The 15,181-nt window shown below is 45.9% G+C and overlaps 1 protein-coding gene across 1 annotated transcript in view; it reads right to left on the reverse strand.

Annotated features, from left to right (window-relative positions):
* SELENOS (selenoprotein S) overlaps nucleotides 1-15,181 on the reverse strand; it is a 136,841-nt gene that overhangs the window by 55,704 nt on the left and 65,956 nt on the right. The window contains exon 3 of the mRNA XM_085644546.1: nucleotides 4,365-4,471. Within this exon, the coding sequence (XP_085500672.1) occupies nucleotides 4,365-4,471 (107 nt within the window). The remainder of the gene's footprint in view (nucleotides 1-4,364; nucleotides 4,472-15,181) is intronic.

The raw sequence follows: 15,181 nt of genomic DNA on the forward strand, positions 1-15,181 counted from the left end.
TCACCACACAACGTCTATGCAAGAAAAATCAGCAAAATTAATTTCATCCGTGATCCTGAAGCATCCTAAAGAGTCTGTACTCAAGGACTTCAGCACTTGATTTGATGGTGCTAGAACATCACTAGAGTAAAATCCTACTTTCCAAATTGGAAGCACTGCAACTATATTATCTTGCCCTCGGACTTACCCAATGATCTAGTCCTAACCTTTACAACTTCTTTTGTAGACCATTGATCATAGGTGTGGTAAAGCTATACCCACCTTCCTTTTAGTAATTGGCACGCTATAGCATTCTTCCGCCCACCTTGGCTGAGTGAAAATGAATATAAATTATGATTTTTTGCAAATATGCTAATTCCTGTAAGAAATCATCTCCACAAAGGCCTTAGGGTCCACCTCTTCACCTCTGGATAAGGTCATCGGCATACCTACCTCCATTATAAGCTTTGTACATTGGCTTTCGAATGGCTTCAAAACCTAGGCCCAATTACAGACCTCACTATTCTTGGAAATCCAGATCAGCCAGATTATTTACCAAAGTGTGGGCAACCATCAAAGAAGTAAATCGATACTTGGGAGTGCGAGAGAAGACACATGACAGATCCCTTGGATAAAGCCATGGTATTTATAGACAAATATTATAGAAAGCCAAGAGTTACTGCTTATGCCGCCTCGCTTAGGCCACTTGGCACTTAGGAACTCTTGAAGATAATCTTTAAATATACAACTCATTGGCATACTAATAAAAAAAAAAAACAACAAAAAAAACAGTTCTCATCAGCAGTGCGCTAACTCTCATGCAAACCATTTAGGGAAATGGTTCATCTTACCTTGCTATCTTGATCCGTCACCCACCTTCCATTCCAGCATTTTTACTGGACTTCTCTTCTAGGTCAACATCAAGTACAGTCTCTCTGCTTTCACCTTTGAAATTCCAAGACCTCAATCGCTCTTTGCGAAAAACTACTTCTGGCACCACCCAGCTTTATATAAATTAAACTCCATGTCTGGGATCATTCTGACTATCTTATTTCAAGCTGGCATTTTCCCAATTACGTCAAAGTCTCCTCGATTTGTTAACAATAACTCTGGCAAATATGGACAAATGTGTGCCCCACAGTCAATCAACTCCTACAATTCTTTAAATAATCCAACCGAAAAAAAGATTTTTATTTTTTTATTTTTTGTTTAAAACAAACTTTATTGGGATTTTCATGTGGAGGTACATCGCAATACACATCACATTGAACACTGTGATTATTCAGAAAGTACAGGCTACAATTTGGGCATTGAGCGCCATCTGTACCCATTATAGTGTTGTCCACAATACATTCCAAAATGTCCCAAGACAGCTGGGGAAGTCACCAGTTCATCCCAGTGTTGTGCATTACATTCCTAGCCTACGAACTATTGTATTCAAGGGGAGCTGTGTCCGCTCAACTGTCCCACAACCCCCCAAACCCTCCCGGAACCCACCCTCCGTACCCAACCAAGCCACGCAGAAAACAATATTAGTCTGGGGGACTCAGAGCATACCCCTGGGGGGGGTGGGGGGGGGGGGGTATGGGAAAGAAGGGCGGGCCGGAGTAGAGACCAACCCCACCCCAAGCCCACGGAAGGGGGAGGAAGGAGGCCGGTCCATGCAGCACGAGAGGGGGACCAAATGGATGAACAAATCCCCACCATGAAGCGGCAACCATCCCCCGAAAGGAAGCGGACACATCCACACGAAACACCCCACTTCCCAGAACCAAGAGTCATACACACCCTCTCAGCCATAACGACCCACCTCCATCAACAGGAACTACTGCTTATACGGGGGAACTCCGGGGGGTAGTCACCACAGCCCCCCCCCCTCCACCTCCCTCATCTCGCTCTTGAATAGTTCAGCCAGATGCGCCCATTCCAGTGAGATAAGACGCTTGCGCAGCCCCCGAGTCTCCTCACGGTACAGCACCTCTCGCTCCGCCACCGCCCAACGTAACACCTCCTCTCCCCAAGCCTCTACACGTGGCGGTGTGCGGGACTTCCACCGCTGTGTTATCAGGCGCTTTGCCAGCATTAATGCCATGTTGGCGAAACGGCGCAGCAGTTTTGCTTTCAAGGGGAGCGGTAAAAGGCCCAATAAACAAGCCTCTGCAGTGTCCCAGGAGGGGCGTTCAGCAATCGTGCTTAGGACGTGCGTTATCCTACCCCAGTATCCCCGCAGCGTCGGGCAAAGCCACAGAACCGAAAGAAAAGATTATACGATTCGCACCTCCGATACATCTTGTGTGGAGAGGACTTAATAAAACAAAATAAAAAAATAATAAGTAAATAAAATCGCTACACTTTATTAATGAATTTGAGAAGAGCAACTCCAACATATGAGTAGGCCTTGAGAAAGAGGCTTTGGCCTTGAAAAGTGTTGGTTGTACTGTTCGAAATCTTGTATGCATGATATATTGAAAATCGCAAGAATTTTCGTAATAAAGGAACTTTGGTGACTCAACGGAGATTTTATGTGTGACAAATGATGATTTGTTTGGTCTTATGATTTGTTTGGTCTTCATGCATGCTGTTTAACCTTTTATCGAATAATATCTACGATGACTTCTTAAATCTAGCAGACGGAAATGGGCCGACAAGGTTATTCTGCTGGACCAATTGGCACTCTTGACATGGTCTGTTATCCCACTCTCCTTCTGGAGCTCTCTATGGTCTGCTTTCATGATACTGCTTTAGACTAGATCTCCCAGGTCATCATCAAGTAAGTAAAAATCATCTCTCTTCCCATGCCCAACTCAGTTTGTGGTTACTCAGGGCTCTACTATTACATCTCTACTTTTCAAATCTGTAGATCTTTTGGCACACCATCAGGAAACAAAAAATCCTCCGATTGACACCTGAAAGCTAGGATAGGAACCGACTTTCTTGCAATCATACAGTGGATTATCCAGAGCATTCTTAAACTAAACAAAAGCAAGGCTGGAGTTCTGACATGTATGGTGTGTCATTAACTGACAGTGCTGCGCCCTTCGATATTTCCCTTAAACTTTGAGAACCTCAGCCTCAACTTGAACTCAACCCTCATCCAGGCACCACTGGTCAAATCGCTAATGTCTATGTTCAACCTCCTCAAACATCTTAGGTGGAACTTTTGTTTTGTAATCCATGCTCCAAGTGCGAGCCTCCCTTCAATGCACTCTCTGATCTACGAGCTCTAGCCTAGAGCACCTGAATGTCCACAACCTACACTCTGCTGCACGCTCTTTCCCCAGCTCTGACCACAGTCTGCCAGTCATGCATGCCATTAAGAGTCCTCTACTTTCCACCCGTAGGTCTTAAATGAATCGCACTACTGTTCCAAGAAAAACAAAAGAGTAGTGATCATAACAGCTTAGACCGACTGTACCAATTCCAGACCAAGATACCTCAATACTTCAAATTCCACTTTAAAGAGACAATGGTCTCTGTCCAAACAACCAAAATTGTTAATCAGTTCTAATCTAGAAAACACAAGGACTAGATGATTGTTTCGCCTCCTGAAATATTTTATTAATCACCTCCCACATGAACACTTTTGGTATCGCCATAATGGTTCTAAAGTCCTCCTAAATACAACTACTCTTCCACAATTTCATTATTAGGTCTAGCTTAAAATTGACCTAATAAAAAGTTTTCATGTCATGAAATGTGAGACACCTTAAAATTCCAAATGCATCTCTGTGAAAAGTTCACACCTTGCCATGGCATCAAATATGCAACAAGATGGGTGCACATCTCTGGCCCTCATACAGGGCATTTAACTCTCCTCATATGCAACACCCTCCATGCAATACACAGGTGCAAACACTGGCATGGAATGAAAAAGAAAACTCTGGTTAAAAGGTCACATTCATGGCAGTTGTCGGTGAGAGAAATAGCAAATACCAATAACAAAAACTAAGACTATCCCAGTTCTATCCCATCAGTGTCACATACTGGAACATTTTCTGCTTTATGGTCGGTTTCTTCATTTAAGAAGAAAGTAATGGAGTAAGCATCTGGGATGTTGGGATCTGTGAATGGAAGCACGCATAAAGTTTCACTTTAGCAACATACAGGTGCATGAAACCGAGGTGCCAATACATTCATCAGACGCAACTGAACACAGTGGCTCAGGAGAGTGAAAAAGAATAGTTATAGATTGCCAGCCATATGCAGTGACTCTGCAACAGCAGTACGCACAATGTAAACACTCCGATCAACTTACACATAGGGAAGTCAATGAGTTTAAACATTTACACAACGTACGTGTACATCACATACAGTAAGGGGGGAGATATCTACTGTGAATTGTTAACTGAGAAATAACTCTTACTCAGTGGTCAGCAAAAGCTCACCTCTTTCTGACGTTCTTTGTATTTTTCTGCCTGAGCATTCAGTTCCTCCTGCATCCGGAGACGCGCAGCCGCCAGGGCCTCATGCTGGCGCACCACCTCAGATGGATCTGCGGAAACACCAATGATCATAAATGTGGCAAGACAATGGAAGGAGGAGGCTCAAGTGACCCCTGCACACCCTGCTTCTACAATGGATGCGCTCTGTACTTTTAGCTTTAAACTGACAACTAGAAATGTATCTTGATACCAGATCTCGACATTTACGGAAAAGTATGTTAAGAATGAAAAATAAAACAAACAAAAGATACAAAAGTGATGCCAGGATCCAAACAAGGTCAGGACTAACTTCCCAGAGGAACAGTGGATGCTTGATGCAAACTGTAGGTTGAGGAGATGAAGACATATCATTCAAGGAAACTGCACGCCCTCCCTCACACCGTGCCTCAGCACACACATCTGCTGTTTTCGTGGTCTTAATCTATAAACATCTGTGCGTGTTTAATTGTCACATTAATTTTCTTACCAAGATTAGATATGCCCCGTCCTGCCCTATTTATATTTTATCCACTGCATCTTTTAATCCTTAAAACGATGATATAAATATTAACTTTCCAAGTCCCTTTTTTTAAGAAAAAATTAGATACTTTTAAAAAGACACAAATAATTGTGGCATGTGCAGTTCATGCTTTTGTATCACTAAAAGTAATTTTGTGGGATAGACACATAGCTATACTAGAGATGGCAACCAGCTGTGCTAGTAACCAAGAGTCCATCAGTTAATTTGCAAGTCCTCAAATCACAGCAGTTTCCATCTGGTTAGTAACCAGTCCACGGCAGACAGTTATTAGGTCTGAAGTCATGTCGCATCATATCGTTATTTTTTTAATTAATGTAATCTTTTAAAATACACTGATTAAAAATAACATGGCCAAAATGGATAAAAATAGTAAGATACATATAAAGTGCCCCAATCCTGCGATAGACGCCACTTTCACTACTACTTTTTTGCCAGCAAAAACATGCTATCGCATTTAATAAAAAAATCTTTATACTACAAGTGCAGTTCAGTAGGATGTTCACAGTTTGAATCTAGTTTCATGTGGAACAGCCCTTAACTGTTTTGGAGGGTGATAGGACTGTGTAAGCAATAACAGACGCCCCTCTATGTGGTACTTAACATGCTTGGCTGTAGTGCTTATATTTAATTTTATTATTTTAAGGGGGAACTGGTTTCTGGCAAAATTATTTTAAAATTACTTTTTTTTCTATTATTTTAATAATGTTTTATTGAACCTTCATATCACATACTTAGGAAATTAGACCCTGGTATATGTTTATATTGTCCTTCTAAATAGTGATGGAGCCAAAGAACAGTCTCCAACTAGATTTGATACAATCCCATATATGCAGTGCTTAGTTTGTAAATTATTAAGTGCAGGTACTCAAATGTTTGTAGGAGGCCACACCCACTTCACCCGGCTCCACCCACTTCCTCCACTGGCTCCACCCAAATCCTCAAATGGCACTGCAGTAAGCCCGATATAATACCACTCGGCTGGAGATGAAGAGTGAGGATTTCACTTCGCTGCCAGCTGCATTCCCCCTACTACACAATAAATTAACTGTACAAATAGCTTAAATTGTTAAATGTGTTCTAGTCATATCCTACCTTTCCCTTTTTCGAGGCTCTCACTGGACCTCTCATAACAATTTGTGTTGTGTCTGAATTGCTTTACCCACAGATGGGGAAGGACCTTGCCGTCACGTTGTTTCCACTTCCAGTTCTTTCAGGTTTTATTTGTTCCTCATTCTTCTGTTTTTGCTGATAAGTACTTGGATGCATAACCACTCTGTCTCAAGCAGTGTGCTGCTCGGTGCCTCACCTGGACTAGGCACAGCTATCACATTAAACCACCACATGGCCACGGGGTTTGGCAAAGCCGAGCAGCAAGATGGCCGCTCACTTAGAGGGCTCTGCCGGCAGAGCCTAATAATCCTGCATATATCTGTTACATCAACTGCGCTGTTACACCACAACACAAGGAGCACTCATCTAATGGCAGTGTGCACCGGAATCGGTCGCCTTTGATTGTGGGGGCACTGCCTGAACCGCTCCCGAGGCGCGCCGACCTGGGCCTGGTTCGGCCTTCCACGCTGGGACCTGCAACACCATCAAACCCTGCGCGGCGGGCTCGGCCGCTCACTCTGTCCCCCGCTGACCCTGCCGGGATCAGTGGTAACGACCATGGGCATCCGCAGAAATTTTTCCAGGGGGGGGCGAACCTGGCAAATGAAGGGGCGTGGCTAATGTTAATCAATGGGGGCGGGGCTAAAATGGCAATCAGGATCGGGTAATGTTCAGGCCAACCTGAGAAAAACAAGCATTGGCATAGCCAATAGGTCTCGCCTTTGGGACCTTATGACTGACTCACTGACTGAAGAACGTATATAGCTCACTTTTGCCGAGGCGTCTTGACGCTGGGTAAGTATGATGCCGGCAGTATAAGTATTTAGTTCTGCAGCAGGTCCCAAAGGCGAGACCAATTGGCTATGCCAATGCTTGTTGTTATATCTGGGCATGTTGAGAGGCTAGGAGACTGGGTCTCGATGTCTGGTTGGGAGCACAGCAATGACCTACTCAATTTGAATGCATAGGTAATACAACCGGAGGGGTGAAATGAAAGGTTCGCTACCAGGAATAACAGGAAGGTAGAAAGTTAGGCTGGTTAGAAAGATAAGGAGGGGTAGAGACAGGCATGGTGGTGAGGGGAGAAACAGATGCATGCTAGGAGAGCGCTGTGAGGGAGTGAGGCGAAATGGGAAGAGGCACTGAAAGGTGGGTCGGGTAAAGACCGTAGTAAGGCAAACAGAAGGGTAGCGAGGGGTGAAGGGTAGACAAAGAAGTGAGGTGTAGAAGAAAAAGATTCAGGAGCAGCGACAGGTAAATCAAAGCTGGAGAGGGGAGAATAACGCAGTCGTAGAACGTGAGGGGGCCAGGTAGAGAGAGGGAGAGGTGTGTCATAGACATGTAGAGACAGCTGAGGAAGAGGGAATAATAAAGACTGAGGTAGACAGGTGAGGTAGAGGGGTGCGTTGATATAATGGAAGTGCAGAGATGTGCCACAGATGTTACTGAAGAGGAAAAGAAGTAGAGATATTGAGAAAGATGTAAGGCACTAAAAGAAGTAAGGGGTGAACAGAGGTAGAACGAGTGGAAGGGGAGAGAACACGTAGAAGATGAATGGCAGGGTAAAATAAGCGATCAGGCAGTGAGTGTGAGGAGTGGGATACAGAGGCATATGTGGCAGTGAGCGTGATGTGCGGGGTACAGAGGGATATGTTGTGGCAGTGTGCACAAGGTGCGGGGTACAGAGGGATATGTTGTGGCAGTGCGCACAAGGTGCGGGGTACAGAGGGATATGTTGTGGCAGTTAGCGCAAGGTGTGGGGTACAGAGGGATATGTTGTGGCAGTTAGCGCAAGGTGTGGGGTACAGAGGGATATAAGGCAGTAAGCGCGGGCAGGGCCGGCTTAAGCGCTCGTGGCGCCCAGTGCGACAATGCTTTTTGGCACCCCCAATGACCACCTCCACTACAGGTTCTTCATAACCATCCTTTCACAGCGCCCCTCAAGCCCCCGTAACCATTCAGTCTCAGGTGCATTTAATTCATTTTATAGCGCCGCTCCTATCCGTGTAAGGTGTCAGAACACTTTACATTACACAGATTACATAGAGACAAACAATCATAAGTGTGTAAACAGTGCATAGGAAATGTTACATAAGAGAGAGGACAAGAAGGTGTAGGAGTCACAGGTCATCCGTACAGGTAGGCAGGATAGTTTAAGAGGGCTTGGCCAGGAGAATCAGAAACCTAGAATTTAAAACCTAGCACCATGGATGGGGGGTTCCCTTTATTAATAAGAATTGATTTCTACCCAAATTAACCCATTTTGCCACATTAGGATAATGAAAAGCTGGGGGGAAATCATAACGCTCTAGCCCATACCCTACAGTTTGCATGCATCTTTCATAACAGTTACTTACTCACTGTTCCACATTAGGATTTTAACTCATAAAGAGTTATCAACAATATGGTCTCTCTGACAAAAGTGTGACCCACTGACCTATTTACATTACATTATACGCACTTTGTGAGCTGCACGTTCTTTGCAGCAAGCATAGTAACCCTCTGCGCTACCTTATGATGAGTAGAAACTTCCATTACACAAAACTTTGATCTCTCCCTCTCTAAGAAGTGCATTAATCACTGCAGTCATTTAGACATTTTTATTGGTGGCTGAAAATTTCTAGGAGTCCAGGAAAGAAGCAGGTGCTTTTAAAATCATATTAGCGCCCCCTACACAAAGTCAGCACCCGGGGCGGTGGCACCGGTCGCACCGCCCTAGAGCCGGCCCTGAGCGCGGGGAGTGGGGTACAGGGGGATATGAGGCAGTGGGGAGTGGGGTGCAGGGGGATAGGAGGCAGTGAAACACAGGGTCAGCATGTCCTGCCAGACATGATAGGGTGCATACTGGCAGATAGATATGTTATTGACACGAGTCTGTGTACGTTTTGGTGGGATCTGAAATCTGGGCTATGGCGCAACCTTAATTTTTGACTTGGGAGAATAATGCATCGACCCCCCCAGAACTTCATTCAGAAGACCTCTTGCTCTCAAGCTACACTGTGTTAAAAGCAGTGCTTAATTTGAGCCGGTGCTTTCCGGTGCTCAGCACCGGAACTTATTTCACAGGGCCGGGGCTATGATTTCTGAACCTGCAGGTGGTCGTCTCAATATTAATTATTCCATTCCAAAATATAAAGTATAACATACCTTGCCATGGTGACTGGCTGGTATGTGTTCACAGGCAGGCATACACCGGTTCAGGCAGGCATGATTGTGTATCACCACGTTAGTGATGATGTCATCACACCTGTCACGAATTCAAGAAGTCATCGTCAAAAAATGGCTTGCGTTCGATTCCCCGAGTCTGTTGCACCCTGCCATTGCCTGAGCCTCCCATTGGCTAATTGTAGGTGGGGGCTAGCTCATGACGGATTTCAGGCAAGGAAGCTCCGAGAGCTCATTTGGAACTTGGGAGTGAGGTCGCGAGGAAGAATAAACTAAATTAAGTGTGCATTTTCAAATTGCTTCGTGACCAGAGTGGTATAGATGGCAGCCCTACATTGCTGCTATCCGCAATGTGCTCAATACGGCTGTGGCCGAGCACAACTTTTGTGCGCCATGGAGTCACCTGTTTGTGCGCTGCCCCCCAGCATGCTAATTGTTCAGCGCGTGAGTCCAGCAGGCGCCACAGCCATACACACCGGCATTGGCAGCATTACGGTCGGGGACAATGCTTGTGCTGTAGCAGTCAGGGTCACAGCAAGCTCAGCATTGGATGCAGATGCCGTTGTCACCCCTGGACCTACTAATTGCAGGAGGCACTAGCAGTTACCTAACCTGCTGTGCTGGAGCAGCCGCCTGTTCCGCAATGCACTGATTAATATGTGCAAAAAAGCATTTTATTTTGGTGTGCATTTCTTTTTTTTGCACTCGTGTCGGTTTAGATAAAGAATTAAAATACATGTCACCATGCCCTTCTTTAGGAATGACAAAATAGCAGGGACATCTACAGGCTAGAGACAGGGCTGAGAGCACTAGTAAAGATGAGAGAGAGCAAGAGCAAAGAGGGGAAAGAAACAAGGAGAAGAGAGGGATAAAACACAGCAGAGTAGAAGAAAAGGAGGAGAGCAAATCAGATACAGAGAGAAAGAGAAGGCAGACATGGTGCGCAGCAGACCGTGATAGAAGGGAGAAGATAGATTGAAAGGATGTAGAGGACAGGACATGGCAGAGAGAAAAAAAGAGCAGAGAAAGGATAAAACGGAGATACAGCTAATCACTGCTAGAAGAGTGAAAGTAAAGAGCCAAGATCGAGGGGAGAGAAAGCAGAATATGGATAAAAAGGAAGATGAAAACGGGCATGGGTAGAATGCATAAGGAATAGAGGGCAAATCAGAAATACAGGGAAGTAGGTAACACACCAGGTGTGACAAAGACGATAGAAAATGATTAGAGAGGTGAGAGGATAGACTCTTAGAGAAAAGACCTATGGGACAAACATCAGAGCAGGGTTAGAAGATAGACTGAGGCAGTGCTAGTGTTGAAGGTGGGGCACACCAGAGATAGAAGTGGGCTATGGCCTCCTTGGAAACATTTTCGGCACCGGCACTTCTGCTTTTGCAAATTAAGCACTGGTTAAAAGGAGGTCTTTGTGTCCAGACCTAACCACTCGTGCTTGTGGCGCGCAGCTCAAACTGGCCATTGTCATTCTGTTTGTGATAATCAGCCACAGACAGCATGACAATGGGCGGGAGGGGCTGCAAGGAGGAGTGCGAGGCGCCCGATCAGGGAGTTGAGGCCTCTGGCAGGGAACAGCTCTGCTCCCTGCAGGGCCCGTAATTACGGACAAAAGGCGTCCGTAAAAGCATGGATGGCCGCAAGGGGGGCAAGGAGGAGCACTCCGGGGGGGGGCAAGCGCCCCTCCTTGCCCCCCCCCCCCCTGCGGACGCCCATGGTAACGACCGAGAATCCTCCTGATGTGCCCCCATGTCACCGGAGCCCGGATGGTGGAGAGCTGGGCCGGAGGCCGCGGCGGCTGTTGGGAGAACCAGCCGGATCTATTGCGCAGTCTCGAGTCCCCAGCGGCGAGGTGTGGCCTGGTGTTCAGCGGGGGCTCACAATGCGGACTCGCCTGGCTGGCAGGGCCCGGGGGAGAGGCCGCTGCTGAAAGAAAGAGCCGCACACGCTGGGGATCGGGCCTATGCGGAGAAGGCCAATCCCCATACAGCACTGAAGTTACTGCCCACGTGGGGGGTCCCAACACCATGTGGGTGCGGGACGGTGCGAAATAAAGCCCATAATTATCACAAACGTGCAAGCACACTTCCAGCCAGGCGCTGAGTGGAGGAGTAGCGGCAGATTGGCGCCAACGCCTGCTGGGTAAATAAGGCACAGCACAGCCCAGGCTCCACAATGCAGCGAGCACACAAATTGCCCACCAGAATTGGCTGCAACTTAAGGGGTCATTCCAGGCCTGTTGTCGCGGCTGGTGCGGACGCAATATGCCTTGGGCTTACCAGTATCACAGCTGGAGGATCACTGCCACTTGTTGCTCCTGCACGCCTACCTGCCTTACACGCCGCTCACTGGAGACCGTAGATATGGGGAAAAATTATGCAAAGCAACTACAACTGTCCTTTGACAAAGGACTTGCAGGCCAAACTGACAGCGGTCCCGCGATTGATGCTACAATGGGGGTAGATGGAGGAAGAGGAGTGGAGCGAGGACAAGATGAGAAGCGCGAGACAGAACAAGGTAATAAGCGCGAGGCATACAAAATAACATACAATAAAACATAACACACCATCCCCCTGACAAAATAAAACAAACAAACAATAAATTAAGATACATCATCACAAAAATAATCTGACATCCATTTAGGTTTAGAACTAATATGTTTGTTGTCACAACGTGGAAAGTCAACATCAGCATTGACTTGGTCTCCTCCTTGATCCTTGATCTCCTCCAGATGGTAATTCAATGTTGCTTTGCTCTACACTAGATGGTAAATCCACATTACAATCTCCACTCGAAACAACAACTGAAGAATCAGAATCAATATGAACACAATTAGAAGTGCTATCAAAATTTCCATCACAATTGGTAGGAACATCATCCTTTGTGGTAATGTCCCACTCAGAGTGAGTATCATGCGAGCGGGTAATCTTCAAGGGAGGACATTTGTTAGACAAACTTGAAGGAGGGCGAAAAATGGCTATCCTTTTAAGGTTCCAAACTTTACCATCCGACAATTGAACAGCATTTTTTAAGACTTTCTTAACTCTTAAAGGTTTAAAGTATTGACTTTCACCCTTACTAGTTTTCCAGGGTTTCTTGACCCTGACCCAGGAACCAACCTGGATATAAACATCCTTAGAATTATGTTTTTGATTATACGCTTCTTGGTACATTTATCAACAATCCTAGATCTAATGACTTCAACAGGAACAGTAGTTTCTAATAACCACTTAGGATTGCACTTGGTTCTGGCACCACGACCTCTCATGACTTCAAAAGGGGATACTTCCAAAGATTCAAGAGGTGTAGTTCTATACATCCACACTGTTTAAAAAAATTGCACTTTCCTATCACAACTGTTCTGGACAGCCATTTGAATAGAACTCTTTAAAACTCTATTGAATCTTTCAATCATGCCATTACCAGAAGGGTTGTAAAGAGAGGTTGTCCTGTGTTTAATGCCAGCTCTTTTAAAATACTCTTGGGTCAAGTTAGACATAAATTGGACTCCATGGTAAGAAATAACTTGGACAGTTAAACCTTGTTCAATTAAGGTTCTGTCAAGAAACTTCAAGATTTCTTCAGAATTAATTTTGTTAACAACCTTGATGACAGGCCACCTAGAAAAAGTGTCAATGAGTGCTATAACATATTTCTTCTCCAGGCCAACTGGACCCATAATGTCAATAGCAATAGTGTGCCAAGGTTTGTTGGGAACAAAAGACTCACCTAATTTAGGTCTCAGAGTGACTAAGGATTTATCAGAATTACAGCAAGGTAAACATTCGCAAACAACTCTCTCAATTAAAACATCAATGCCCGGCCACCAAAACCATTGCTTGACCCTCTGCTTGGTTTTAACGATGCCACTGTGCTCCTCATGACAAAGTTTAAAAATGTTCATTCTCAATGAAAGAGGAGGAATAACTTTGTCACCACTGAAAATGGAACCATTGGTAACAGAAAGTTCATGTCTGATTTCCCAAAAGGCTTTAAAAGCCTTAGGAAGTTTGTTTTTGCAAGGCCAACCATCATTTATAAAAATGGTCAATTTTTGTGAAATAGAATCAAGTTTATAACCATTTGACCATGCCTTCTCATCAAGGTTGGATAAGCCTTGATTGTGAATCAAAGCAACTTGTTCAATTCTAAATTAATTTTTAAGGTTCTTTAAGGTTCCCCATAAGTTCTTAAAGACCTTATGGGGAAACGGGCCACCTCGGTGGAAATCTGCACGGACTCTCACTGTGAAAGTTTGGCATCCTTTTTCGTGGAGAAAGTGCAGGCGATCTACCGAGGATTTACGTCATCTGTGCCCGGAGCTGAGCAAACTGATGTGATGGCTACGGTTCACGAAACCTTGTCCTTCCTGCCAGTAATGTCTGACGAGGTTTTCGACACTCTGAGCCTCAAAATTAAATCCGGTTCTCCATTAGATCCGCTGAAGCCAGAGCTATTCAGACTTCTTCCTCCCCTATGTCGTGAGCCTTTACTGGATTTGATCAATCTATCACTCACATCGGGCGTGGTCCCTTCTCACTGGAAGCAGGCAGTGGTCAGCCCTATTTTAAAGAAGCCTAACCTTGACCCCCTATTGCCAGAAAACTACCGTCCCATCTCCCTCCTGCCCTGGACCGCCAAGGTTACTGAGGCACACGTGAACTCCATCTTGTCTGCCCACCTTTCTCGAAATAACATTCTTGACCAGAGCCAGAATGGTTTTCGTGCACAACACAGCACCGAAACTGCACTGCTCTTTATGACCGAGCACTTGCGAACGGTGCTGGATGCTGGGCAGACAGCTGCGCTCCTCCTGTTAGATCTGAGCGCCGCGTTTGACACGGTGTCTCACGACATTCTGATCCGGCGTTTGGAGGGAGTGGGAATTGAGGGGACTGCTCTCCAATGGTTTCGCTCTTTCCTTTCGGACCGGTTTTTTAAAGTGGCTATTCCACCTTGTCAGTCCTCTTTCCATCCACTCGGGCTGGGGGTTCCGCAGGGCTCTGCGTTGAGCCCCACTTTATTCAACCTATATGTGATGCCGCTGGCTGCTGTCGTCAGACAATGTGGTCTAACCATGACATCGTATGCGGACGACACGCAGCTGGCGGTGACACTCAGCGGTGCCCCCGAGGTGAACGCTCCCAGATTTCGTGCAGGACTCATAACCGTGGCAAATTGGATGCGAACCAACTGTTTGCAGTTAAATGCCAAAAAAACCGAGGTCCTGATCTTAGGTAAGCAGGCGGAGCTTTGGGGAGACCAGTGGTGGCCTCCAGAATTGGGGGTGACTCCCATCCCAGCTGCCGAAGTTAAGAACTTGGGGGTTTGGCTGGATCCTACACTCTCTTTTACCAGCCACAAGAAGAAGGTTGCAGCTACCTGTTATGGTATTCTGCGAGGACTGAGACCGGTCCTCAAATTCTTCGACCCCCCTACTCGGCAACTGGTGGTCCAAGCCTCCATTCTTTCTCGGTTGGACTATGGGAGTGCGCTGCTGCTCGGAGTGAATCAGGCGGAGGCTACTAGATTGCAAAGGGTGCAGAATGCCGCGGCGCGTGCCATTGTTGGCCTCCCTAGACAGTGTTCTGTCTCTGCAGTTTTGACCTCCCTTCACTGGCTGCCGGTCAGACAGAGAATTAAATTTAAGGCTCTCTGCCTGACATTTAAAATCTTGAAGCTTTCCTCTCCTCCAGCCCTCGCTAAGCTTGTTTCCTCCTATGTTCCTACGCGGTCTCTTAGATCGGAATCTCTCCATCTGGCGGTCAATACACGGTTTAGACTGAGTAGGATGGGAGGGCGCTCCTTTCGAGTATTAGCAGCAGGATTATGGAATTCTCTTCCTGTCCATATACGAGCCCTGAACAGTCTTACTTCCTTTAGGCGCGCCATAAAAACTTTTCTGTTTCCAATCGCTGACTGATTCCCTCCTTTTCCCTTACTAGTATTGATT

This window comes from Triturus cristatus, chromosome 3_1 (assembly GCF_964204655.1).
Source record: "Triturus cristatus chromosome 3_1, aTriCri1.1, whole genome shotgun sequence".
Taxonomy (NCBI): Eukaryota; Metazoa; Chordata; class Amphibia; order Caudata; family Salamandridae; genus Triturus; species Triturus cristatus.